The 26,153-nt window shown below is 42.1% G+C and overlaps 1 protein-coding gene across 1 annotated transcript in view; it reads right to left on the bottom strand.

The window, feature by feature from the left end:
- NEK10 (NIMA-related kinase 10) overlaps positions 1 to 26,153 on the bottom strand; it is a 143,971-nt gene that overhangs the window by 111,818 nt on the left and 6,000 nt on the right. The window contains exons 2-5 of the mRNA XM_014549224.1: positions 16,928 to 17,041; positions 16,591 to 16,651; positions 8,686 to 8,816; positions 6,930 to 7,028 (exon numbers count right to left, since the gene is read on the bottom strand). Coding sequence (XP_014404710.1) covers positions 6,930 to 7,028; positions 8,686 to 8,816; positions 16,591 to 16,651; positions 16,928 to 17,004 — 368 coding nt within the window. The 5' untranslated portion in view covers positions 17,005 to 17,041. The remainder of the gene's footprint in view (positions 1 to 6,929; positions 7,029 to 8,685; positions 8,817 to 16,590; positions 16,652 to 16,927; positions 17,042 to 26,153) is intronic.

Genomic DNA, 26,153 nt, shown 5'->3' on the forward strand with positions numbered 1-26,153 from the left:
GAAGAGGTGATTCATGGAACAAATATGTGCACGCTCGGTGTTTTTCCTAACTATACGCAATCTTCCTGAGCAAAGTTCATGGCCTTTCCAGGGTTTTTTCATATCAAAATAAGTAGGGAAAGTTTTTTGCTTCCTCCCCTACTTAAAAAAAAAAGGAAAAGGAAAAAAAAAATTCCACCATAGGTTTTATTATTTTTAACTGTTAAGAGAATGTAAGTAAATGAAGAGTTCCAGAAAAGTCTTGAAAGTCCAGAAAAGAACTTTCAACTCTCCAGAACAGAGTTGAAAGTCCTATTCCAAACCAATTGCCATTTTTTATGTGTGTTTTTTGGGGTTTTTTTGTGGGGTTTTTTTTTTTTTGCTTTTTTGGGACGGAAGCCCGAAGCTATTAATATTTCTGCATGGTCCTGGCCTCCGCTGCGGTGAATGTAAATAGAATTCCTGGTGTCTGAGTCCTCTGGCTCTTCCTCTCTGAGCACTGACCTCTAAAGGAGCAGTTGTTCCTGCCTTGGCTCCCTGCCCTTGACCCCCCACGAGAGCATGGCACGTCGCATGGAGCTCTGGTGTCCAAGGGGAGTGACGTGCTCTGTAAGACGATCTCTCTCTCTGTTTCCAAGGGTTGGGGGACTAGGAAACACACGCTCAGGGCCAGCAGAGAGGGGCAGAGCATGATGGTGGCCGGCCGGAGAGCCACTGCGGCCTGGAGCAGCGGGGCCCGGCTCCCAGGCCAGGGTCCTCCACCAGGGGATGACCTGGGAGAAAGGGACTCTTACTATGGGAGCAGGAATGCTCGGCACAGGCCAGGGGATCCTCTGAGGCAACTCTGGAAAACCTGTCTGTCTGCAAAGATAGTGTTTCCCCGGAGGATTAGGTCCCGATATAGCAGCCACACGGCCGAGGATTCCAAGCAGGCAAATATGTATCCCCGCTGTGACTGAACCTCTGCCACGGCTTTCACAGGACTATTAATACATGGCAGCGTGATCGGCGCCCGCGGCCTTGGCCTCGGACCCGCTGCCACGGCGCTTGCAGCCTCGGAGGCCACTTTCTGCCATCACCAGAGGCCCAGCCTGTGAACAGAGAAAGGGTAGCTGGGGTTTCACCTTCTTGCACAGTGGGGGAAACCAGTATGCCATGTGAGTGCTCCCTGGGACTACTAGCCACAGAGCTGTGGTATTGATTATTGAATGATAATAAAGCTGTAAGCACCAAGATAAATGAGATCATCGGATGGTCTGGAGTCGACTGACCAGGGGCTGTGCAAATGCCGGAGGTTCCAACCTAGACCCCCCCTTGGCAATGCTTCCCTCTGACTCTCACTCAGAATAAGCAGCAACTTCGCGGGGAGAGTGTTATTTAGATTTCCCTTTTCGTGTTGTCATACCGTTTGCGTTAACACCAAGCACAGCAACAAAACTGCCACTTTTGACTCAAGATTTTAAAGTGGAGGAATTCAAGCCTGTTTCAAAATAAATGTTATGTCAAATTCATAAGACAGAGCCCTATTTTTTTTGATAGTTCAAAAAGTAAAAGTAACATCAAAATAGAAACTGATTATAAACGAATATTCAAGGACTCTTTACTAACTTGTTCCACTCTTCGTAATGGGCCCGTGTTCTTTATCTCTGTCTACCCTGAAACCTAGCCCAGCACAGGCACCCAATCAGAAGTCCATCCAGTGAATTACACTGGCCCCTAAACTCAGCGAGATAGTGAGCAGAAAGGACCGTCTTCTAGATGTTTCTTCCAGTTACTTGACAAAAGTTTCAGAGGTAGAATGCTTTCAAATATTTACTCATCACCTAGTAGGAGTTGGCACTGTTGGCCCCTCAGGGATACAGCTCTGGACAAAGCATGCACTGGTGTACATCGCGCTTCTTCTAAAGCAGTGGTTCTCAACCTGTGGGTCGCGACCCCTTTGGGGGTCGAACGACCCTTTCACAGGGGTCGCCTAAGACCATCGGAAAACACATATATAATTACATATTGTTTTTGTGATTAATCACTATGCTTTAATTATGTTCAATTTGTAACAATGAAAATACATCCTGCATATCAGATATTTACATTACGATTCATAACAGTAGCAAAATTACAGTTATGAAGTAGCAACGAAAATAATTTTATGGTTGGGGGTCACCACAACATGAGGAACTGTATTAGAGGGTCGCGGCATTAGGAAGGTTGAGAACCACTGTTCTAAAGGGAGAAGACCAATAATACACACAGAGAGATAAAAATGTACATCAGGTGCTAACCAGTGAAGAACAACCAAGGTCAAGGCTATAGGGGTTCTGGGGATGCTATTTTAGGACAGTCAGACGGAGAAGGGTTCTCGAATAAGATTGGCATCTGAGTGAACTGAGGAGAGAGTCTGGGTGGGAAGAGCAGAAGAGTTAAGCATATAGTTCATGAGCAGGAGTGTGGTGGTTTGTGCCAAGAAGGGCAAGCAAGCCCTCGGGGCTGGAATAGAAGGAGCCAAGACTGAGTTACAGAAGGGAAGTCAGAGAGAGCAGGAGCCACATCTGCAGGGCTTTGAAGAATATGAATAGGGACTTTGGATGTTTTATTCTGGAAGGTCACTGAAGGCTTTGAACAGAGGACTGCCATGATGTGACAGAGAGTGTGAATGGATCCTTCTGGGGACCTTAATGAACCTTTATCTTTATCCAACTTATGGGGCTGATTTAAAGACCTCTCTAGGGAGGTTAGAACGATCTGGCAGACTTGATCAAGGTGACGAGGCTTCTCTTTTCCTAGGCCAGAAGGAAGCCTTCCAAGGCCCCTAGTGGCCTCTCTACTCCCTGATGAGATAGAATCCCAGAGAAAGCATCTCTCCCATCAATTTCGTATATTTTAAGACCCCAATCAAGACACTGAAGAGACTGCTGCTGCATCCTAACTTCTAGTCCTCTCCTCTGACCTCCTGTAACAGGGTCCGGATAGCTAATGCTGAGGATCAGGACAAGTTCAAAGGAAGAGTCACCTGCATCAGACATATGCCCAGGAGTGGACCTGGCCACAAAGGTCTGATGAGTAAACAAATAACTACATAGGTCCTTTCGGTGAGGGTGTCTGTGAAGTTCCCAGAACACTTCTAATAGCGTTTCTAACAAGATTGTGATGTTTGGGCCAGATGTGTTCCCCTAGTTCAAGCAGTTCTTGAGCTCTTGTATAGAATGTAAACATAATCTTCCCAAGCTAGACTCCCTTCAAACTCATTTCCAAAATATTTCAAATTTGTAGAAAGTATTTCAGGAAATATGATGTAAAATAATGATACCAACTTGTTCTTATCAGAAAAGTGACTGCATTTTTGGACAGAAAAGATCATGCTAAATGAATCAGTTGGGTCGCTTTTAACTGGAATTAAAGAACCTGGGGTATACTCACCTCTATAAAAGTTACAGCAAAAAGAGGTTCATGTTTGGAAATATGTTAGAAAGAGGGGCTATCCTGGCAATTCTAGAATAATTGTATCAGAAAGAGGCCAGTTAAATGAACCCACCTTACAATAGCACCAAATTTCACAATAAATAGCAGAGGCAATATCCCATTTAAATATTATAACTGTAACTCTAACAAGCAGAAAAAAAAGCAAGAATAGATTCTGCTGACCTCTTTTGGCACGCTCTTTCTAGCAAAATTGTATAAGGTGATCCAATATCCTTGACTTCACTTTTGACTTTTGCAGCATTAAGAGGTTCATTTTTGCAAATATGTTAGATTCATCAATTTTTCCTAATGGCATCTCCTACACTTTGCTATTTAAAATATGTTTATTTGAAGTTCTATCTTGTCATCTTCCTTGTAAACACTCTCTTCTTCAATTCAAAGTTACTTTCAGTAACTTCATAACATTCTACATCTTTAGCCAGATTCACAAGCTCATTTCACAAGTAGGTTATGGTACATTTGCATTGTCTGACAATCAGCAAGGAATGAACCAACAGAGAGGAGGCTCAGAGGGACAGATACACAGAAGAGATAGTTGAGTCGAGGCCAATTTTATAAGTGGTCAGTTAACGGGGAAATATGTCAATTTTGTGACAACTTGTACTTCTCTACAGAACCTCAGAACCTTATTTTGGATAGCAAGCACCCTTTGTGCTTTCTTTGCAATTTCCTCCAGATAAGATAAGAAGAGGTAGGTTTGTTTAGCAACAGCAGAGTCTACTATATAGACAAATGATGTTATGGCAGAAATAAAAGTTGGGAGATCAAAATTTGCTCCCATACTCGGCCCACATAGGGATCATTACCATGTGTAACCAGCAGTAACCTGAGATTCAGAGGCCACACTTTCACTTACCCTTTGAGATCTACCATGAGGTGTTTACAGTGTTACCTTATCTGACTCTGGATTAACAAGTCCTGTTTCATTTCAGAGGCTGCCTGACAATGTCATTTCTGAGAACAAGGGAGTATCACGGGTCAATCTTAGGAAAATAACCCAGAAGTGAGGTATCCAGAAGTGGGGGACAGGGGTTGACTAAAGTTGGGGAGTGGAATGGAAGAGGAATAACATCAATTGGGCATAAATAGGGAGAGCTCACACTCCACAGATGAGATTAAATTCCCAATCAGACATATTCTCAGGATAAAAATGAATGGCCTAACATCCTGAATATGCCAATCATGTCTACAACCAGACCCTCCAGCCTTTGGTGGTCTTCATGTACACAGTTTATATTTACCATATGTTTCCTTATAGGTGGTAGAAAATAACTGTTTTGCTGACCAAAGTAGACTCCGAGTCCCTAGAAAAAAGGGACCACACATCTTATTCATCTTTGTATTTTCACCTACTCTTCCTTCTCCACCATTTGCTCTATCTCTCTTCCTTGCACATAGTAGATGCTCAACAATTTGTTTATTGAATTGAAGCCAAGCCTTCCAGTCAACATTAAGTCTGATGTTCACAAAGAAAGGGCATGGGAAGCCATACCAGAAAAGAATTACAGCCTTGCGATTTAATTCTTCTGTAAGTCTAAAGTTAGACAGAAAAGGACAAAAGGGTAGTCTGCCCAACTTAGCAAGGTTACATGGTCTGAGAAACAATAGACCTTTAGATCTTTTACCCAACCCTGATTTTAGAATAGAACTGAACATACCAATCTGTCAGCAGCCAAAGGATGATGTAAAAGGATGTTCTTGATGTTTAACATTCCCAAATTCCTTCTCATACTATGAAAGCAAAGAGATCTATAATCATCCTTTCCTGGTTTGAAGATTTCCAGGGACTGCTCATATTGCAAACCAGTAACACCATCCAATATAAGATGCCTCATTAATCACTAAGAAGTTGGAAAGGTCCTGACAAGAGATCTCTTGCCTTCAGAATTGTTAAGATCTTTTTCAACTGTTGGATGCCAACCCTTGCCCAATCATTTTCCATAACAATATCTGCATCTAGTGCCTTCAGCGTAGGGACACCGAGAGGTCTCTACAGCTTTAACACAGGAAATCTGCTCCCTTTTTCAAAGTACCAACCTGACAAATAGCCTCCTAAACATCCCTTGAAGAATCTGTGATAGTTGTCTTCAAAACAAATTAAAGAACTTCATTTTTCTAATACCATTCCAGGCATAATTATTCTGCTACTAATCATTATTCTACTCTGTTCAAGCTCAAGAAGAAATAACACAGGACAACTTCAGGTCCTTTGCAATGTCCATTAATCTTTCAACGATCTTTGCATATATTTTCAAAAATTGAGCACTGACCTAATTACATGACCATCATCAAGATTCTAGGCTTCTGTGTCATCTGAGCCAGTCTAATCACCCTCTGCTTAAATCAAGTACGAAAGTATGACATGCTGTCCCAATCCTCGATTGCTTTATACTAAACCAACATACTTAGCAGTCACTGCCCAGTATGTAAATATTCAATACTAAATAACCCTGTCCAACAGACCCAAGCATTAGGCACCACTTAGGCATGCATTTAGTAGCTGATTCATCATGGAGGACCCATTGGGATGATGTTCTACTTAACGTCAGCTATTACACTGGACCAAGTCAGAGTTTTCTTTCAATCAAGGCATTAAATTATTACTATCTCTCCTATTTTCCAGAATAAGAGCAGTGTGTTTTTTTCTCATCTCACTGGGACAGAATTCATTTATCTCAATCAAGTCTCGAGTGGTGGGGAAGATGTAAAGTTTTCATAGACGTCTTTTCAGCCAGTGCTGGGGGGGCGGGGAGAGGGTCTGGGCCTCCTGGGCAGAGTAGAAGACCAGGTCCTACCACGACCAAGTGTTGGGAGCCTCCTTCCAGCAGCCCAGAACAGAAACTTGAGGGGAAAAAACTCAATCCTGACTGCAATCCAGCAGCAGTGGCTCACCAAAACCCCACCGAGACTCTCGAGAGAGAACCTAGAGAACTGGCCAACTGTTCCTTCTCTACAGTCCCACACTGCACCTGTGTGAAGACCAAGGGGAGCAAAGGAAAGAGCATTTGAGTTGGTCCTGGGATGACAGGTCATCATCGGGCTGTGAGTGGATGTCACATATTCACCCTTTCGCCAAGGTCCAGGCTGGGCAGCCCACGTAGTCAGTCTCTGTATAGACTACAGAAGTGCACTGTGAGGATGTTGCCCTGCGTTACCTGAAGTCTCCCTCATAAGGACCCAGACCATAACCTCTGCCTGAGTAGCCAAACTCAAACTAAGGAAAACAGTGTAGCTTGCCTTTCTCATTTTACCATATTTATCATAAAATTCAGCAAACTTCGGTAGCTAACCAGAGTAATCTCAATGAGACCATGTGCAAGGCCTGTTTATTCATCTCCTTCTAAATGGCCTTTGCTCTGTTTTATCCTTTATGTATGTTCTACTCAGTCTTGTAAACGGCTTTAAACCATATGCAAGAGATATGTAAAATATGCCATTTTTGTAAATGTCTATCTTTCCTGGGACAATCTTACCTGCATATGAGCCTATTTTTCACCAAGGCTGTAAAGATCTCCTGAAATAGTTGATGCTGGGGATGTTTGCTGAAATTCCTCTCATTCTTGTAGTTTATACTGAGATGAAACAAACAGAAAAGTATTTCATAACAAAAAATTATTTAGGATGCTGCAAAGTTACCAAAGAATGATCACCTGTATTCATGCAAATGTTCAGGGATTCTTGGATTTTAATATATTGCCAAAGGCAAATATCAGTTATTAAAATAAGAAAAAGAAATGCAGTTATAATGCAGTTATAAAGTTAACATTAAGATCACAGTCAAACATATATATTTCATTTTACCACATTAACTAACTTACGCCCTGCAAACACTTAACAGCTATAATTGGTCAGAGGAAGGAGAGGAGTATGTGGAAAGAATGATTGGGGCGCATTATTTAGACAGCTGAGCAGTACTTAGAGAATTCTTCCCTTCACTTTTCTACCCACTGTAGAAAAGTGGGTAGAAAAGTGATGGCTACTATAGCTATTAACCCCAGGCGTTATCACACATATTTCCTTGTAGATAGTGAGAGTTTTTTGTTGCTGATTGTGTGTGTGTGTATGTGTGTGTGTGTGTGTGTGTGTGTGTGTGTGTTTAACGAAGTCCAGCTCCGGCTTCTTTTTTCTGGTATTACAGTCATCAGAGGTAAAAAAATATCCCAGACATTATACTTTAGAACTGGGAGAGGATAAGCGATAAATGTACAAAAGGGTCACATTGCTACAGAAGATATAGAACATTTTTGTGCAATGTTAAAGTAGACCAGCTTTAAGATCTAGGCCTAATAAGCTGTGATCACATAAACACACCACCTCGAAAGCAATTTGTGGACCCTTACACGGCCATCTGTACTGTCTGCCTTCACAGACAACAGTGGACAGTGTGTCCCTACCCTCGGCAGGCAAGGGTTATAATGGTGTCTTAGTACATGGACACTGGTAAACTGAATATGTAACAATTTTTAAAGAATTTAGCATCCCTCACTAAAACTGTATCTTAGATATATGAACTTGTAACATCATGTGACTTTTTTTAACTACTTAATTCACTGTCATGAAATGACAAGGAAACAAAATCTAGGCCAAATAAATAAATGATCATTCTAGAATATTCATGTTGGCATTTCATGTCACTCACTATTTACGTGGCACTTAGTGCCAAATGACCTTCATGCACCGTAAAACTGACAGAACCAGCTCCTGGGAGGGGAGTGGCCATGGGAACATGCAGCTTCTAGAAGCTCTGCATGGCAACAGGAGAGACAAACAAGGGCTGACATTGTCCGTGTTAAAGGTGAGGTGCAAGCCCTTCCTCTGAAAAGCTCGGTTGTTTTGACAACCACCGTCTTTAGCCACCACATCGTTCACGGCCATGGGTTATTTAATTTCTCCTCATGGCTGGCGAGGTATGGACACACCACGCTGAAGACGAAGCTTGGAATCGGCCTCAGAAAGTCAATACCGTGGAGCCACTTCCTCACGGAGCAAATGCCAATTGCGTGTCACCAAAGTGTCCCGAAGCTCCCAGTCAGTTTCACCGGCAGCCAGTAAGCCTGTAATTTACACACTATTTCTGGGAATTGTTTAGGCACTGACGAAAATTATTAAGAATCCTCGTGGTAAATTTTGAAATGAGTTTTAAATTTCAGCTCCCTTGATAAACTTAGAGAAAGCTTTGGGTTAATTAGAATAGGATGCTAAAGGCAAGGGAGATCCTGGATTTCTTACCTAAAATTTTCAAGTTCAACAGCTTCAGTGGACTCGTGCCACTGACCTCGAGCTCTGTGTCCACCCGCCCTGGTGGCGGGCTCAGACTTCGTCATGCTATTTTGGGCACTATCGAAGGTAATGGCTGGAAGCTACAGAAATAGAAGCACAGAGTACGTGAGGATAACAATTCAGCCCAGGATAAAGAAAGTAACAAAAAGGGGGAGGGGCAGGTGGTGGGGGAAGGGAACGAGTCTTTCTTCAAACCAATAGTTAACCTGATAACCATGCCCAATGGAGGGGTTTTCCAAGATTGAACACCACTGACTTAAACACCACTTACTCTTTCTCTCTCAGACTGCTTCGTTTTCCTTCATAGCTCATCACACCTCCTGTCATATCTTACAGTTATTTATGCATTTTCAGTCTGGAAGTGAACAGGAACTGGCTGTTTGGTCCAATGCCGGGTCCCCCCACCTCAAACAGTGCTGGGACACAGGTCCGCACAAGGCCTGGGCATTAGGATATTTTGAAGTTTCTCAGGTGATTCAAATGTGCAACCAGGATGGGGAGTTTCAGGGTCTAGCCAGAACACGCTTGTATAGAGTGGAGCCCCAAACTGAAAGTCATCATTTGTTCATTCCATCCATCCATCCATCCATCCATCCATCCATCCATCCATTCTTCAACATTTACCAATCATACAACACTACTTGCCAGGTGCAATGGATATAAAGGTAAAGAAGATTCTATCACTTTCAATTAGTCTTAACCTCATGAAATTATCTATAATAAAAAAGGGTAATATGCTAATTAGACCGGACATCTTCCAGATGTCATTCTGTAATGTCCTTCCTGACGAAGCCAGGGCCAGAGGGAACCAGCCCGGGTCCTGGGTGCCTGCTGGTGGCTGGAGGAGGGAAGCCCATTCCCGGGTGCTGGAGGGAAGCCTGTGCTGGCAGCTGGGGGGAAGGAAGGCCTACTCTTGCATGAATTTTTGTGCATCGGGCCTCTAGTATTATGTAATTCACCATATGAAAAGTAAAATGTGCTTAAATCAACCACAACAACTTGAGCATGCTCCATTTACAACAGGAACTGGTAATTACTTACATAATAAATTCTCAAGTTATCAGCATTCAAATCGTTTCATTTACTAATATGTACTTACAAGTGGGATAACCTTGAGAATTGCTTTTGTACCACAGTGAAGCTGAGCATAGTGCAAACAAATAGCCTATTCTTCCCAAAGTACAAACAAGGGATGTTCTATAATTAGCTAAATTACTATGTATTAGGTAAGTAGAGCATAATATAACAGGATAATGCATCCAATTTTCAGTAAGTTGTTTCATTCTACATACCATATTTATCAAATAAAGCTATAATATGTCGTGCTTATCTTATTCTATCAAAATATTTGATAGAAATCTGCATAAAGACATCATTTCCTTATCCAAACAGAATGTCTGACTTCCTATAAGGCAGTCAGCTTATAAAACAATGCATTATCATGAGAATATTGTTAAATAGCTAGCAAAAATAAAAAATAAAAAAACTCAGAATCCTTCTTCGTCATATGCAAGCCACAGTTGAATTCTCTCAAAATAGTAATATAAATCTTTCATCCTGTAAAACAGGATGTTGTGTCTTGTGGTGGCTGTGGATTGGCCCCACTGAGGTAAATACCATTTCACAGATGAGAAAACTGAGGCACAGAGGGGCCAAGTGACTTGCCTGAGGGTCACACAGCTAGCAAAGGACAGAGCTGAGATTCAGATCTAGACAATCTCCCTCCCTCTCCACCGTGCTCAATCCTCCAACATCTATTTATCTCCAATGAGGAGAAACACACTCTTGAGTCATCCCATGTGCTTTTCAGAGGTCTCCTTCACACTGTTCCATCCGTCTTCCAGTCCAGCATCATCACCTTTCACAGTATTTGAAAGGACATGATTGTCTTTTTTGTCTTTTTTTAATTGTCTAAAGTTTTACATGTCTCCTTTTTCTCCGATTGACCACCCCTCCCAGCCATCGCCACCCCCAAGAGCAAGCCCCCACCGCCCCAGTGTCTGTGTCCATTGGTTATGCGAATATGCATGCATACAAGTCATTTGGTTGTTCTCTAACCTCCCCCTCCCCTGCCATTTGTCTCTGGATCTATTTTTGTTCATCAAATTTTGTTGATCATTATGTCCCACATAATGAGTGAGATCGTGTGATATTTATCTTTCTCTGACTGGCTTATTTCGCTTAGCATAATGCTCTTCAGTTCCATCCATACTGTTGCAAATGGTAAAAGTTCCTTCTTTTTTAAAGCAGCATAGTATTCCATTGTGTAGATGTACCAGTTTTTTAATCCACTCATCTGCTGATGGACACTTAGGCTGTTTCCAAATCTTAGCTATTGTAAATTGTGCTGCTATGACCATAGGGGTGCATATATCCTTTCTGATTGGTGTTTCTGGTTTCTTGGGATATAGTCCTAGAAGTGGGATTACTGAGTCAAATGGGAGTTCCATTTTTAACTTTTTGAGGAAACTCCATACTGTTCTCCACAGTGGCTGCACCAGTCTGCATTCCCACCAGCAGTGCACGAGGGTTCCTTTTTCTCCACATCCTCGCCAGCACTTGTCATTTGTTCATTTGTTGATGATAACCATTCTGACACGTGTGAGATGGTATCTCATTGTCGTTTTGATTTGCATCTCTCGGATGATTAGTGACTTTGAGCATGTTTTCATATGTCTCTCGGCCTTCTGTATGTCCTCTTTCAATTTTGTTAAGTTGTATGAGTTCCCTGTAATTTTTGGAGATTAAACCCTTATCTGAAATAGCATTGGCAAATATGATTGTTTCTTTAAACATGTCAGGTGACTCGTTCTGGAGGGCCTCCCCACACTCCATGCTCTGAGGACAGACAGCCCTGTGGAGAGGCCTTCCACCAGCAAACAGCACCGCCTTGGCAGCCCGTGCAGTGAGTCACGTTGGCAGTGGGTCCTCCAGCCCCAGGGATGTTGACAGGACCACAGCCTCGCTGACACCTGACTGCAACCCCATCAGAAACCTGAGCCAGGAACAGCTGCTTTGAATTCATGACCCACAGATGGGTGAGGGACAATAAATGACCTTTGTTGCTTTAAACCACTAAGATTGGGAATGATTTGCTATGCAGTATTTGATGACAAATCCACCACAGAATAAAATAAGGACCCACAAGGCCATACAATATAAATACATAAGTGAACAAACAAAAAAATAAAAAACCATGCCCCAAGTTCTGGCTCCATCAAACTGGTCACCCATCCCGGAACCACCGTAGTGTTTGACAGTCCATGCCTGGGCGTGTGCTGCAGCTATAACTCCGGATCGCCTTTCAGGGCTCAGCTCCAACAGCCTCCTGGTGCGCACCTGCCCAAGCCTTCCTGGTTGAACTGTTCACTCCCTCCCTGGTGGCATCACTGTGCTGATCTCTCGTGGAGCACTTATCACAGTTTAGTGTGATGTCTAGTTGACACATCGGCCTTTCCTCCTCGAATTTGACCACCCTGAGGGCAGCACCTCTCACAGAGCCTGGCACATAGGTGTTCAAATGTGAAGCTGCTGAATGAATGCTCACTTTGTCCAGTGTCTTGCGAATCTGATTTATCTGGTATGTTACCTCCAGCCAAGTTCATCCATTCTCATGTTTGTTGCAGACACATTGTTTGCCAGATGATGTGTGAGACACTGGGTATAAGTAAGCAGGATGGCCATGGCCTCTGCCCTCAAGTTTGCAGACCCATGAGGGTGGGGAAGGGGTTAAACTAGCATAGGAACATGCTGAAAAATTAGTTGTGGTGGAAAGTAAAGGGAATAGGGTGGGCCATGGACCAGGATGCCGGGAGTAATCCAGAGTGTTCTGGGCAGATTTTTACGCAGGCTGGAGGGCAGAGAAAAACTGTGGGTACTTTAGAAACTGAAAGCCACCTGGGCAGCTTCAATAATATGAGTGGGAAGGAAAGAGAGCAGAGAATAAAGCAAAGGGCCTTCCTAAAATTTTGATCATGTAACTTCTACTTGGAAAGGTCAACATTCCCTGTCGCTTATGGATCCAGCACAGCATTTGTAGATGGGCCATCAGATACTGCACGACTTCTTCTAGCTTCATTTATCACTGCTCCCAGGAGAAATGTACAGTCACCATTTGGCTTCTGCAATGCTTCTTTTCTTTCCTTCAGATATCTCATTACTTTATTCGCTTCACCTAGAATGTCTTTCCCATCCATTCTGCTGATGAAAAACCAGCGCATTTTTCAAGAACCATCCTCCTTAAAATCTGTACCCACGTCTGTACCATTCACCCAGGATTCTGATCCTGCCTTGTCATGTACCGGAACTGTCTTTCCAACACTTGGTCTGTGAGACCACTAGAACTGTACCTTATACTTTTTCTTTCCACAGCATCTATCAAAACCTTTTATTTCAGAGGCATTTAATGGACCTGTCATTAATTAATTTCTTTATCCTATTTATTATTGCAAACCAATTTCTCAGCTCCCTATGGCTTTAAATGTGTGTGTGTATGTTGTGGGGGTGGGGTGGGGGGATGGCGGGGTGGAAAGAGGGCTGAAATTCCAGCTCTAGGCAGATTATTTCAAGATTTGTGAAAAATGGCCTGGCCTAAGTAGCTCAGTGGTTGAGTGTCGACTTATGAACCAGGAGGTCACGGTTCAATTCCCAGTCAGGGCACATGCCCAGGTTGCAGGCTTGATCCCTAGTGTGGGGCATGCAGAAGGCAGATGATCAATGATTTCCTCTTATCATTGATGTTTCTATCTCTCTCTCCTTCTCCCCTCCTCTCTGAAATCAATAGAAAATATTTTTTAAAAAAGATTTGTGAAAACCTCTGGTGAAATCTCCAACCAGAAATATTTTTTTTAAAAGATTTGTGAAAACCTCTGGTGAAATCTCCAACCAATTTGGTAATTTCCCTTTGTTGCAACAACCCTGGAGCAATTATTTTCTGGAATTATTTGGCGTCACTGGGTGACGATCACTCTAACCCTGCTTATGATAAAGGCAGGCTTACATCTGCCTCGGTGTGTGTCTGCCCCCACTTCTGTCGCACTGTGGGACCGTCCCACGGAGCAGCAGACGCTAATGTGCTGAAGAGCAAGCAGGACCAACAGCAAAGGCAGACACTGGAACACAGGAAGCAACGAGGGAAGTGGCGGGACTCATTAGATTCAGATGAAGGACACTCAGTTCTTGCAATTCTCTGCCCAAACCCACAAAGTATATTTCCTCTTCAACTGGTTGACTGGCCATCTTGGCCCATTTACAAATAACAGGCCAGGACTTGCTGGAACCTAAATTCAGGTGAGTGGGCCTTAATCCCAAGTTTCTGATTTCAAACTGACTGCTACTATAAGTCTCAGAACCAATGTGTGCCCCGCTTACACATTTTGATGGGCATTTCTGCCTATGACTCTTCTTTGCTATAACCCTTGTTTTTCTTTCTTCTTGGCCCTGGTTTAATTAATGATAACCTGTCATACTTGATGTATCTTTATAAGCCTCCTTACTCTCTTTCTGGAACAAGTAAGCTATCAATAAATTCTTGATTTATTCCCTCCAATTTCTTTCTTCTCCTATAAATGCCTCTACACTATTTTATGGAAAGGAGAATAGGATGTTCAGAATAAGATTTATTATTTTAGAATTTAAAATGAATGAAAGTTTTATACACAGAATTAGGAATGAATTTTGTGAACCTCGGGACCTTCACATAGTTGAGCAGTTATTTTTATAGAACCATCTGCTTTCTGAGTAATTAAAACATTACAAATACACATTTTTATACATGTGAAATATTTCACAGAAAGATAAGCCATATGAACTTGTCAAACAACAGATTGAAAATTCTAAAACTGGTTTTAAGGGCAGAGGGAAACTATTCAATTCACTTTCACTAACAGCCAGGTGTTGAAAGGGGACACAATAGATCTAGTGCAGCATGAGCTTCAAAGGTGGAAAACTACTGCCAAAACCACCATTGGTGATTCTTTTACCCTGGCTAGAGGGTTGTTATGCATACCCATGTGGTAACCCAATTCTTAAGACACAGTTCAATTTGGCAAAAACTGACCAAGAATTCACGGAATAGAGGATACAGTGAAGCAGAGGCTTAAGTCAAAGCTGTTGGCATTGGGAAATCTATCCTCTTGCCAGGAAATCAGACGTGTAGACAAGAGTTTCCAAAACAGTGGAGAAAATAATGCTACGAGAGTGAAAGATGGTGCTTTGAGAAGAGAAAGGCTCACTTCTAGAATGGAAGGGAAAGGGAAAGCTTTTTGTGGAGGTGGCATCACTAGATTTGAGTCTTGGAAATAGGTAAGAAATTTGGGAGAAGGGAATAGGAAGAAAAGGCAGAAGTCTGAAGATATGGTAACAACTTGCAGTGAGAGAGAATGGGAACTACAACCAAAACTGCATGCTGAGTCATCCTGCTCACCTTCCTAAGGGAGAATGGGCTGGATTTGGGGCAATGATTCATGAAGGTTGTGAGCAGTGAGCCAGAAGGAGACTAAGCAGTGTTAAGACAGACAAAGGGTAAGAGTGACTGCTGACATCAGCGGGTGAAAAGAAAGGAATTACTGCGAGGGGAGTGAGGATGTGGCATTAGTAACAGAGAAGAAGGAAGTGACAGGAGAAAATATGTTTTAAGGCCACGTTTACTCCAAATCAGAGCTTACTCGACTACTTTTTTAACTGTACATGATTGAATTTCCCAAGTCATTTAAAAGGTATCTCAGTGGTTAGAGGCACGCATTGCAGAGATGGCGTGTTTGAGTTCAGATCTGTCTTCTACCATTAGCTGTCTGTGTGATCTTGGGAAAGTCATCTAACCTCTCTGTGCTTCTGGCTCCTTACCTGTAAAAGGGGGAGCTTTGGTTGTTATGCAGGGTAAGGCAGGAAAAGCATCAGGCACATAGTAAGTGTTCCCTAAAATGAACTATCATTATTTGGCCTTTAGTTGCCATCAAATCATTAGAAAGTCATTCTTTGCTATAAATAAATAGAGAGAAATGCTGCAGTTCTCTGCCAAGTTCGGTTAATATAGCAAAGGCCATCGATGTTGAGTTACCACCACACGAGCTCTTAAACAAGTGAAACGAGAATAGCGTAGCAGGGTTTGGAGCCATGCCACCACGGTCAAGTCCCATCCCAGCCACTTACTAGTTAACAGTGCTAAGTAAGTGTCTTCTATTATTATTATTAGCATTGCTGGGTTGGTTCCCAAACCTCCAGGGGGGTGGCTTTTAATCTGATGCCTCTCCAAAGTCTTACAGAAGCAAAAAAAAAAAAAAGATATGTGTCCAGATAAATTCCTTTTTCTGTCTAATAAAAATATAAAAATACTATTATAAAAATAGCCCAAACTCACTCCTTTCCCCTCTTTTCAGTAAGAGACAATTTGCAGCATCCTCAGGAGCGTTGCTGTAGCAGGTGGGCAGCGTGAGGGGGTGAAGAGGAGAAGAAGGGAAATGTGGTGAAGAGTGTTTTGAAAAAATCACTTGCCCCAAAGCTCTGAAGACTTGAACATTGAGCATTCAATAGAAGACATGCTGTTTCCAGACCTGAGAGCTTTGGTAATGAGGACACATGGCAACAAGCATAGAATAGAGCGGGTCCAAGGCCTGAGAGGAGAAGAATGAAAAAACTATGGATGCCCCAAGTCTTGGCAGGTATGAGAGGAAATGAAAAGACTATGGATGCCCCAAGTCTTGGCAGGTATGAGAGGAACAACTGAATAAAGAAAGACAAAATATGCAAAAGAAAAAAGAGAAGTAGGCATATCATTCATAAAGATGTTGAATGGATCCCTTTGGAAACACGTGATTCCCTTTTTATTGATGTCCACACCTTCTTTGAAAACCCTACCTGTTGTTTGCTTGATTGGACGTTCAAAAGGCACCGAAGTCTTTTAAGATCTGAATAGTCCCTAGGAGAAAGAATACCACAATGTCAGCCAGCAGAAGACTCCAGGTGAACTAGGCATGTCACCCACTGATGGCACTGCCACCTGGAGGCCTGTTTTTATGGACATACGCACACTAAACACTTCTTTAGAACTTTGCAAATGGTCAAACATTACAGTAAACACCGCAACCCAGAGTAGCAGAGGTCAAGGGTCCACGCTATTTCTCAGAAAACTATTAAATCTGATTGCTGGCCACTGCCTGAGTTCATAATTAGCAAAGACTCAGTATGGGGTTACCTGGTGGTGGTGATTCCTTGCTGTTTTTTATCGGTTGATTTTTCTGTGGTCTTCACCTTCCTGTCTTGATCAGGCATTGTAAAACGTCAACGCCCCAGAATTAACATTGCATTCCTTTCAAAGTAAACCAGAGGGAAAAACTTTAGTTGGGTTGGATGCTCCAAAATATTCTCAGTCAAAAAGTCATTTATAACATTTACTTAAATATGCAAAAAAAAATATGTCCATATGAATACCATTTACTATTCTCATCCGTAGGCCTCTGGGTACATTTAGAGAATGGTTTATAGTACTCCAGAGCCTATATTTTCTAAGTCATCCTTGATTTCAAACATTCTACCCATTACTACAAATAAGTATTGTTCTGCATGTCAGGAAAAGTGTCCTCATTTGGGGTTTCTAAAATATGTATATCTATAAGCAAATACCTACATCCCCACTGATGCTATTATGCCTTCTTACTTGTCTTTCTTGACAAGTATCCTTGACCATAGCTGCTAGTTAGGGGTTCCTCCCTCACCACAGGTCATGTCCATAAGAGTCCCAGAGAAAGCCTTATCCACTTGCAAATAAGCATTACAGTGTCCAGATCAACGCACAACATGTCATTGGATTTCCAGAATTCCTAAGTGTTTGAATCCCCACATGGATCAATTCCAGTAATAAGCTCTTCTGCAACAGTTGGACAGGCCCTGAACTCACTCAACCATCTTGTTAAAAACAATTCAACAGCCCTAACCGGTTTGGCTCAGTGGATAGAGCACTGACCTGCGGACTGAAGGGTCCCGGGTTCGATTCCAGTCAAGGGCATGTACCTTGGTTGCGGGCACATCCCCAGTAGGGGGTGTGCAGGAGGCAGCTGATCAATGTTTCTCTCTCATCGATGTTTCTAACTCTCTATCCCTCTCCCTTCCTCTCTGTAAAAAAAAAAAAAAAAAAAAAATCAATAAAATATATTTTAAAAAATTTAAAAAACCCACAATTCAACAGACCCAAAATGGAGTCACTTATGCTAAGCCCCACATTACTGAACCAAGACTTACTCACAGTTTCAGCTCGCCCAGAAGTGGAAACTTAAACCAGCATTAGCTAGATAATCTACCTGACAAACTCCTACCATCCCCTTTCGGTAAAGCAACTTTGCAGCAGCCGGCCTGCTTTCTGCCGAGTGCAACTTCCTCATTCCTGCTCCATTCTGCCTCTAAAAGTCTTTCTGTTTGTACAGCAACTCAAAGCTCCTTTCTATCTGCTAGATTGGATGCTGCTGCCCAATTTATAAACTGCTGAATAAAGCCAATAAAAAGTTTTAAAATTTACTCAGTTGAATTTTGTTCGTTTAACAAGTGGAAGAGTGCACCTCAAAATACAACCCGATAGGCATTTCAGTTTTCTGAATTGAGCTTTGTGGTCATTGTCAACTTTCCAAGATCAACTTTAGTACTATTCCCCACCCCCACTCAAAATACGAGTTCATAAATGGGCAGAACAATTTATTTGTTTGCTTTTTTACCCTTAACAAACTTCTCATTCAATTGTTTTAGGTTCCAGAATAGAAACAAAAAGGAAGTTTAAGATACCCAGACTTTCAACTCTTTAGCAAATGCAAAATTAAGTATACTATTAGTTTAATTTGACTGGATGCAAATATTTCCACTGTGCCTCAATGCCATAGCTTGACTTCACGGTGTGTTTTTCAGGCATGAAAAAGCACGTATTACTGTCTTATAACTGCATGCCTCGATGTATTGTGAAATCAATGATCGGCATCCAAGTGCTTCAGAAGTATTTAGAGGCAAAAAGAATTGCCAATGGGTGTTCCACGGCAACAGAATCTAGTAAAATTTAATTTTGAGAAATGTACAGACAGTTTAAGGAATTAAAAATTATTTTCCCAATATAGTTGTCATATTTGTGACAAAGAGTTGAGCTGAAATTAACAGCTGGAGGCCAAGCCTCTCATCACAGATGCACACCGAGAAAAACAAATCGCTGATATTTTAGTCTTGTGCCTAGGACATAACACTATGGACTCATCCATTTAACAAATATGTGTTTACTATGTCTAATCTCAGACAGAAAACTGTTAAAGGCAAAAGAGGCTATCACAATTTTGTGATTCTACCACAAGCAAAGAAAAACCCACTTGGGAAGTTTAAAATATGTTTTGTATGATACTGAGCTACAGATTTGAATTAGCATTGGCTTTACTCAGAAAGAAAGGAAAAAAGAAAGGAAGGCAGGAAGGAAGGAAAGAGGGAATGAAGGGAGAGTGGAAGGGAGGGAGAAAAGAAAAGAAGGAAAAGAAAGGAAAGGAAAGGAAAGGAAAGGAAAGGAAAGGAAAGGAAAGGAAAGGAAAGGAAAGGAGAGAAAAGAAGGAAAGAAAGGCAAGAGGGAGGGGGGTGGAAGAGAGGAAGAATGTATGATATATAAATTATTCTTTAAGCCCGGCCGGTGTGGCTCAGTGGTTGAGTGTCGACCTATGAACCAGGAGGTCATGATTCGATTCCCAGTCAGGGCATATGCCAGGTTGCAGGCTTGATCCCCAGTCGGGGACATGCAGGAGGCAGCCGATCAGTGATTCTCTCTCATCACTGATGTTTCTATCTCTCTCCCTTCCTCTCTGAAATATAAAAATATTTTTTTAAATTAGTCCTTAAAAGATCCAAGTGCTTTTTATAGACAGATATTAAAATACCCCCAGAAGTTCTAAAATAAATGGAAATCCAGTCAAGATAAATAAAATCTAATTTTACTTTTCCCTCAACGACAGAGGGAAAATTCCACATAGACACACTGGCCCTTTGGCTTCCCATTCCTGCTCAGACCACAGCTGTAGACTGTCTTACAAGTAGGGAATGAAAGCTACAGAGATTAGCACATGAAAATGAGTGGAAAAGCTCGCAGGCTTCTTCTGCCAGAGATCACATCCACCGCAGGCAAATCCTGCTAACCACCTACCTTACTCCCCTGCATAATCTCCGTAATGTCATTGACCCGGTCTGTGAACAGGAAATAATCAGCTAATCGTTTTATCAGTTTTAAGATTCGCATTTACTCTCTGAGCCAGAAGAGTGAAAATAAGTAACTCCCTGGAAATGTCTCACTTACTTGAACAGTAAACAAATCCATCAGAATCAGTAGAAACAGACAATTGACTTTATGATAAAAAAAAAAATCCTTTCCACTTGATGGCTGTTAATATATAAACTATTCCAAAAAATAATAACTGAGAATTTGGGAAAGCTTTAAAATATGTCCTCTAATTGTATTATTATTATTTTTTTTAATGATGACACTATACCAGTGGTTATAATCTCAGAATGGGGCCGGGGACAAGGGGGCGGGCTTGGTGGCGGGGAGAGCAGTTGAGAGCTTCAGTCAAGTTGCCCAGAGGAGACAGCTTAGTGAGAAAGTGTTACCAAGACAGGTCCAGCAAGGATGCTCGCTAAGGCAAGAGCTCTCCTGGGGGTAGTAGCTTCAGCCTGATTCCCAGGAGAACTCTGCAGGGTACAGGCTCTGCCTCAGAGCTATCTAAGGCCGCGGGAAGGGAGCCGGGCTTTCCTGCTCCTGTCGTCTTCAGTCACTGCTTAGGGGCCACCAAGAGAGGTCATCTCTCCCAGGCACTCCTGTCTGGGGGCTAAGGAGCCTCTGATAGCTTGGGGGGAGTCCTCCAAAAAAGGAACATTGAAGCCAATACCCGGGACAAACAAACAGGCATAAGGGATGGAAGAGGCTGTGGGCGGAATGCCCACGTCGTCCACTGGGATCACCGACTCCAGTGGAGGAGCTGTGGGTGATGAAGGAACAAGAATCTTTACTGTGGCTCCAGGCTGAGTCCGAGCCTCCTGCAGTAGCTCTCAACTAGTCCCTTGTCCCTGCTCCATTGTTTGACCTCTCCAGATGCTAGCATGACCTTGTGGCCTAGCAGTCAGCTTGGTCTCTGGCCCTCTTCTCTTCTCTATCTACCTGCTTCTCCCTAAGGGATCTCCGGCAGTCCCATGGCTTTATAATTCCAAATGTATACGGTCAGCCCAAACCCCATCCTGAGCTCCTCGATGCGCAGCAGCCCAAATTTAATACACCCCAAACAAAACTCTGGAACCCCACCCCCGGACCATAGGGCCCTCACCTAGTCACTGGCACCACCCAGCTAGTCTAGAGAATGTTCTCCATCCCTCTCCTTCACCTCCCACATTCCAGCCACCACCCGGACCAGTCAGTCAGCGTCTCCACTCCCACTGCTATTGCTCTGTACTCCGAGCCACTGCAGCTCTTGCCTGGACCACTGTCACCACCTCCTCACTGGTTTCTCTGTTTCCACTCTTGCTCCTCTCTATCTGCAGGAGCCATGGGATTGATTTAAAATGTGAATCAGCCTGGCTGGTGTGGCTCAGTGGTTGAGTGTTGACCCATGAACCAAGAGGTCCCCAGTTGGATTCACAATTAGGGCACATGCCCAGGTTTCGGCTCGATCCTCAGTGGAAGGCATGCCTGAGGTCTCTCTCATTGATGTTTCTCTCTATTCCTCTCCCTTCCTCTCTCTCTAAAATCAAAATAAAATTATTTTTTAATACTAAATGAATAAACTTTGAAGCAGATCCTGCCACTCTGTAGTTTACAACCTTCCTGTGGCCTTCCCTGCTGCACTTGGCTTCTAACCATGACTTTCACCTCGGAGCTCTTCTATCCTCTCCCTTCCCTCTCGCTTCACAGCAGCCATGCTGGCTTTCTCCCAGCATCATTCCTGCCTGAAAGCCTGGGCACTTGCCACTCGCTGTTCCCCTCTCATGTTCTCCGGCAGGCTCTCTCGTGTCAGCTCAGATGTCCCCTCCTCAGTGAGGGCTCCCCTGACCAATCTCTACAACATATCCACTCCCACACACCCACTTTTACCACCCCTCCACCCCCCCACCCCCACCCCCGTGTCTGATTTCCTTCTGGAGCTCATCAACATCGGAAACCCTCTTGTCCATTTATTGGTTTCCTTGCACAAGATCATAAGCCCCGTGTGACAGAGATTGCATCTGTTTTATCCACAAATATGTCCCCAGCACACAGAACAGCACTTAGAACAGTGCACGGCACAGTATAAAAACAAAAAATACTTGTCAGAATCTGTAGAAAGTGGCTTAAGGTCTTTTTTACCAGTTTGTGAATTATTTGCTTTTTAACAATTATTTAATTTTAGAATTAGGGCCCCCCAACCTGGTGCTCCTTCTCAGTGCCCCAGGGAAGCCTGTATTCCCTACATTGCAAACTTATGCATAAACTATTGCAATTGCCTGGTCACCCCATAAGACTAGTCACCAGACACCTGAGAGGCAAACAATGAGCAGGGTGGGGCAAAAGAAGGTTTTACAGTTGTGAGTACACGAAACAGAGTTTATTCTTGTATTACTATTTCTTAATTGTTGTGTTATTTTCCCTATAAACTTACTTTTCCCCACCCTGTGTTAATTAAATAAAAATTAACGAGTGGATAAAAAAATATTTTTTTTAAACCTGTGTCATTATTTTAGTTCAAAAATCTCTCCCTGCCTGGTGTGGCTCTGTTGGTTGTAGGTTTGATTCCTGGTCAGGGCACATACAGGAGGCAACCGAACAATGTTTCTCTGTTACATTGATGTTTCTCTCTCTTGCTCTCTCTCTAAAAATTCAATAAAAGCCTATCCTTGGGTGAGTATTAAAAAAAAAAAATCTCTCCTCAGAGGGAAGGCAGGAGAGGGTAGGTGGGTGGGAAGCGATTAACCAAAGAACTTGCATGCATATATGCATAACCCATGGACACAGACAATAGTGTGGTGAAGGCCTGGGGGTAGAGGGTGAGGATGGGCCAGATGAGGTCAATGAGGGGGGGGAAATTGTTGTAGCAATGTTAAATTGCTGTAAAATCTCTAAACACTCTCCTCATGGACAGTAACATACCAGTTTGGAGACCATCTCAATAACAATGGCCTAGACAACTGAAGTCTTTCTTTTCAAATAACAATACTGTTTTTATAGCAACCCTAGATGGTTCTCTGAGAACCACTACCCCAAGTACACAGCCTGAGTATTGTCAATCCCAGGACAACCGTAAGAGGGCGAGAGAGAACCTGGGAGGGGAAGGTGTGGTCAAGTAGGGTGAGCATGGACTCCCCACTTGCATGAACCCTAGCAAGTCCTGCTTCTCGGGGGTTCTGTGTACAGTTTCATTTGAGAAAAGGGTTCTTCTGCTAAAATTACAATTAGAAACCCACTCATTTTCTGTCATTTATTTTATAGATGAGATGAGGCCAAAGAGATTACAATACTTGCTACACAAACACTGCTCACATCGACTTTCATTTGATTCTAAATGCAAAAGCTGAAATGGTGTGTGTGTGTGTGTGTGTGTGTGTGTCCTGAAAAAAAAAGTACATTTTATATGTAAATTTATATGTAAATGTATATGTAAAATCCAAATGCAGATTATTTTAACAACAGAAACTTTTGGTATCTCTCCTTGGTACCTCAGTCCTAGGAACCAAATCCTATCTCCCGTGGGAGAGATAATATCTTTCCATACATCACAGGACAGACACATGGGTTTGGTGTTTACAGCCCCAGTAAAGCACAGAAATCACCGCAATTCTGATGAATTTTTTAATCCATTAAAAAAAAAGAAACAAATGTAATTCCTATCTTCTATTGTCACCTGAAATCTGGGTTGATTCTAAAAGAAGTCCCCGGAGACACACAGCTCGTTTGCTTTCAATCGCTTGGTAATTGCAGGATAAACACATATGACAGAGAAAGATATCCAAGCCATTGTTAAATCACCTAATTGAGTGTAATTCATCTAAACTGTACAATTTAAACCCACTACACTACATATCATGATATTTGTGATATGGTTTTCAGATTTTCTACCTGGAAATTTTTTTATCCCACAGTTGACTTGGCTGCTCCAAATATCCTCAAATGCCTCATGTTTACAAAGTCATTTGATTCATTATGGAAATACTTCAAATCCCACAATGCCTCCTTTTCCTTCTAATCACTTAGGGTTGCACCTTATTTTATTTACTATATTTGGTTAAAAAAGACAACACTTAGAAAGTAATTATAGTAAGAGAGTTTGGTATAACCAAAGGTAATTGCCACTTTGGCCACATCGGGTTTATTATTTTGAAAAAGAACTAAAATAAACTGCTATGGACCTTACCACAAAGGGAAGTGAAACTTTCTTGTACCAACACCAGGGCATCCTTATTTCTATTGATGAATTATGGTTAACTTCCCACTAGATGACAAGTTACAGTTCTGTCTGTGCTCAAGTAAACAGTAAAGAAACTTAGAGAACCTCCAGCCCTGTAACTAGCTGGCAATGCAAAATGAAAAATCATTTCTCCACTTCCTTTACTGTGGATATATTTTTCTTAAAATTCCTTTCATAGTGGTTCTTTGCAAAAAGTGATAAAAATAAGATATAACTCACATAAAGCAACCAGAAATAAGCAAAAAAAATGTGTTAAATGCATTGGTTAAACATTATTTTCCAAATCTTGATAATTGTACCATAGTGTTGCAAGATACTAACATTAGGGGAAGCTGAGTGAAGGGTATATGGAAACTCACTGTACTATTTTTATAGTTTTCATGTGAGTCTAAATTATATTTTAAAAAAATTAAAAATGTGTTGGCCACTTGAGCAGTTTATTTAAGAAAAGTGCTCTGAGAATAGAGGAAGGGTTCTTTTTTCTTTCTTTTTTTTTACAAAGAATAAAATTGCACTTAATCTCACAGATATAGGTACTTGGTCTTTTTCAAATTAGTTGTGTGCTAGAAAACTATGTATCCTGCACAGAAAGTGTTACGTTAAATTGGACAACTTAATGGCAAATAAAAGACATACACTCTTCCTTTTATTTTTATTTTTGTTAATCCTCACTCGAGGATATGTTTTTATTGATTTTTAGAGAGAGAGGAAGGGGAAGGGAAAGAGAGAAAAACATCAATCCATTGCTTCCTGAACACGCCCTAACCAGGATTGAACCCACACCCTTTTGGTGTACAGGACAATGCTCCAACCAACTGAGCCACTTGGATGGTGCCACATACACATTTTAAAAGTAAAGTGATAAGAAAAATTAAGGAACTTCTATAAGAAACATGACTTATTCATACCTATTATAGCTCAAAGAGGGAGTCTGTTTCTCTAAACTGTAGGCTGGATTTTATCCCTTACATAACATTGTTATTGTTCTTCAATAAACTATGCGTGGAGCTAGCAGAACAGAGACAGTTACTATAAGGAAGAACCTTAGAGCACATCTAGTATCGGGGGTCTAACACCTTCAATGCCTAGAAACAGAAGATAAATGAATGACAGATGTAGAGTAGATGACAGAGAGTGGCAGGGCTTCAGTCAAACCTGAGAAGACATACCTTCCCTAAAGGGACTCAAAATCACATTAAAAATGAAGCTAAACAAATTGAAACACTTGCACGGGACATACAAAGCAGATCTACAGGTCACCAGTTGCAGGTCTTGATTCAACATCCTTCATTAAACACACGAAGAAACTGTGACCCAAAGAGGTAAAATGTACCTGGGAGTAGAAGGAGAACAAGGCCCAGTTCACCTGCAGGGCCTAAATCTTAATGGCAAACTCGGGGGTAGATGGGAAAGGGGGGATTTGTTGACTTTGGCCCTTAGCCGAGGGCCAAGAGTGATATAATAAGAATTGATGCTTGCATAACTCCACCTCCTGGACCCTGGAGTGCTTACAAACATCCATTCACTCATCCCGGTTCACTCATGTGAAATAGGTAGGTGGTGTTCAGTAATATCACCATCAGAGTGGAAAACAAAGACCCAGTTGCTACAGAACCTCCATTGGCAGGAGCGCCTCGCCAGCTAAGGGCAAGTATCATCATGGCCTTGCTCCTGAGTCAACAGACTTGACACCTTCCTTGTGCAAAGAGTTTATACTGTAAACAATTTTCTATTTTTCATTTAAATAAGCACTTGGAGGCTAAAAGAATCAAACATTCGAATAGTACAGTATTCTGATTGTCTCCCACTCATTCCCACAAATATTTATTGACCAGGGGCTATATGTTAGATACTCCTTCAAAAGTTTACCTTCATTTTCCTCCGGCTAATAGCTCCCCAAGTTGGTCTGAGAATGCTGCTCCAAAATCAAAGAGAATATGCAGCAAAAAATGCCATTACAATTTTCTTATTTTCAAGCTTTATTCC

Source organism: Myotis brandtii, unplaced genomic scaffold (genome assembly GCF_000412655.1).
Source record: "Myotis brandtii unplaced genomic scaffold, ASM41265v1 scaffold54, whole genome shotgun sequence".
Taxonomy (NCBI): domain Eukaryota; kingdom Metazoa; phylum Chordata; class Mammalia; order Chiroptera; family Vespertilionidae; genus Myotis; species Myotis brandtii.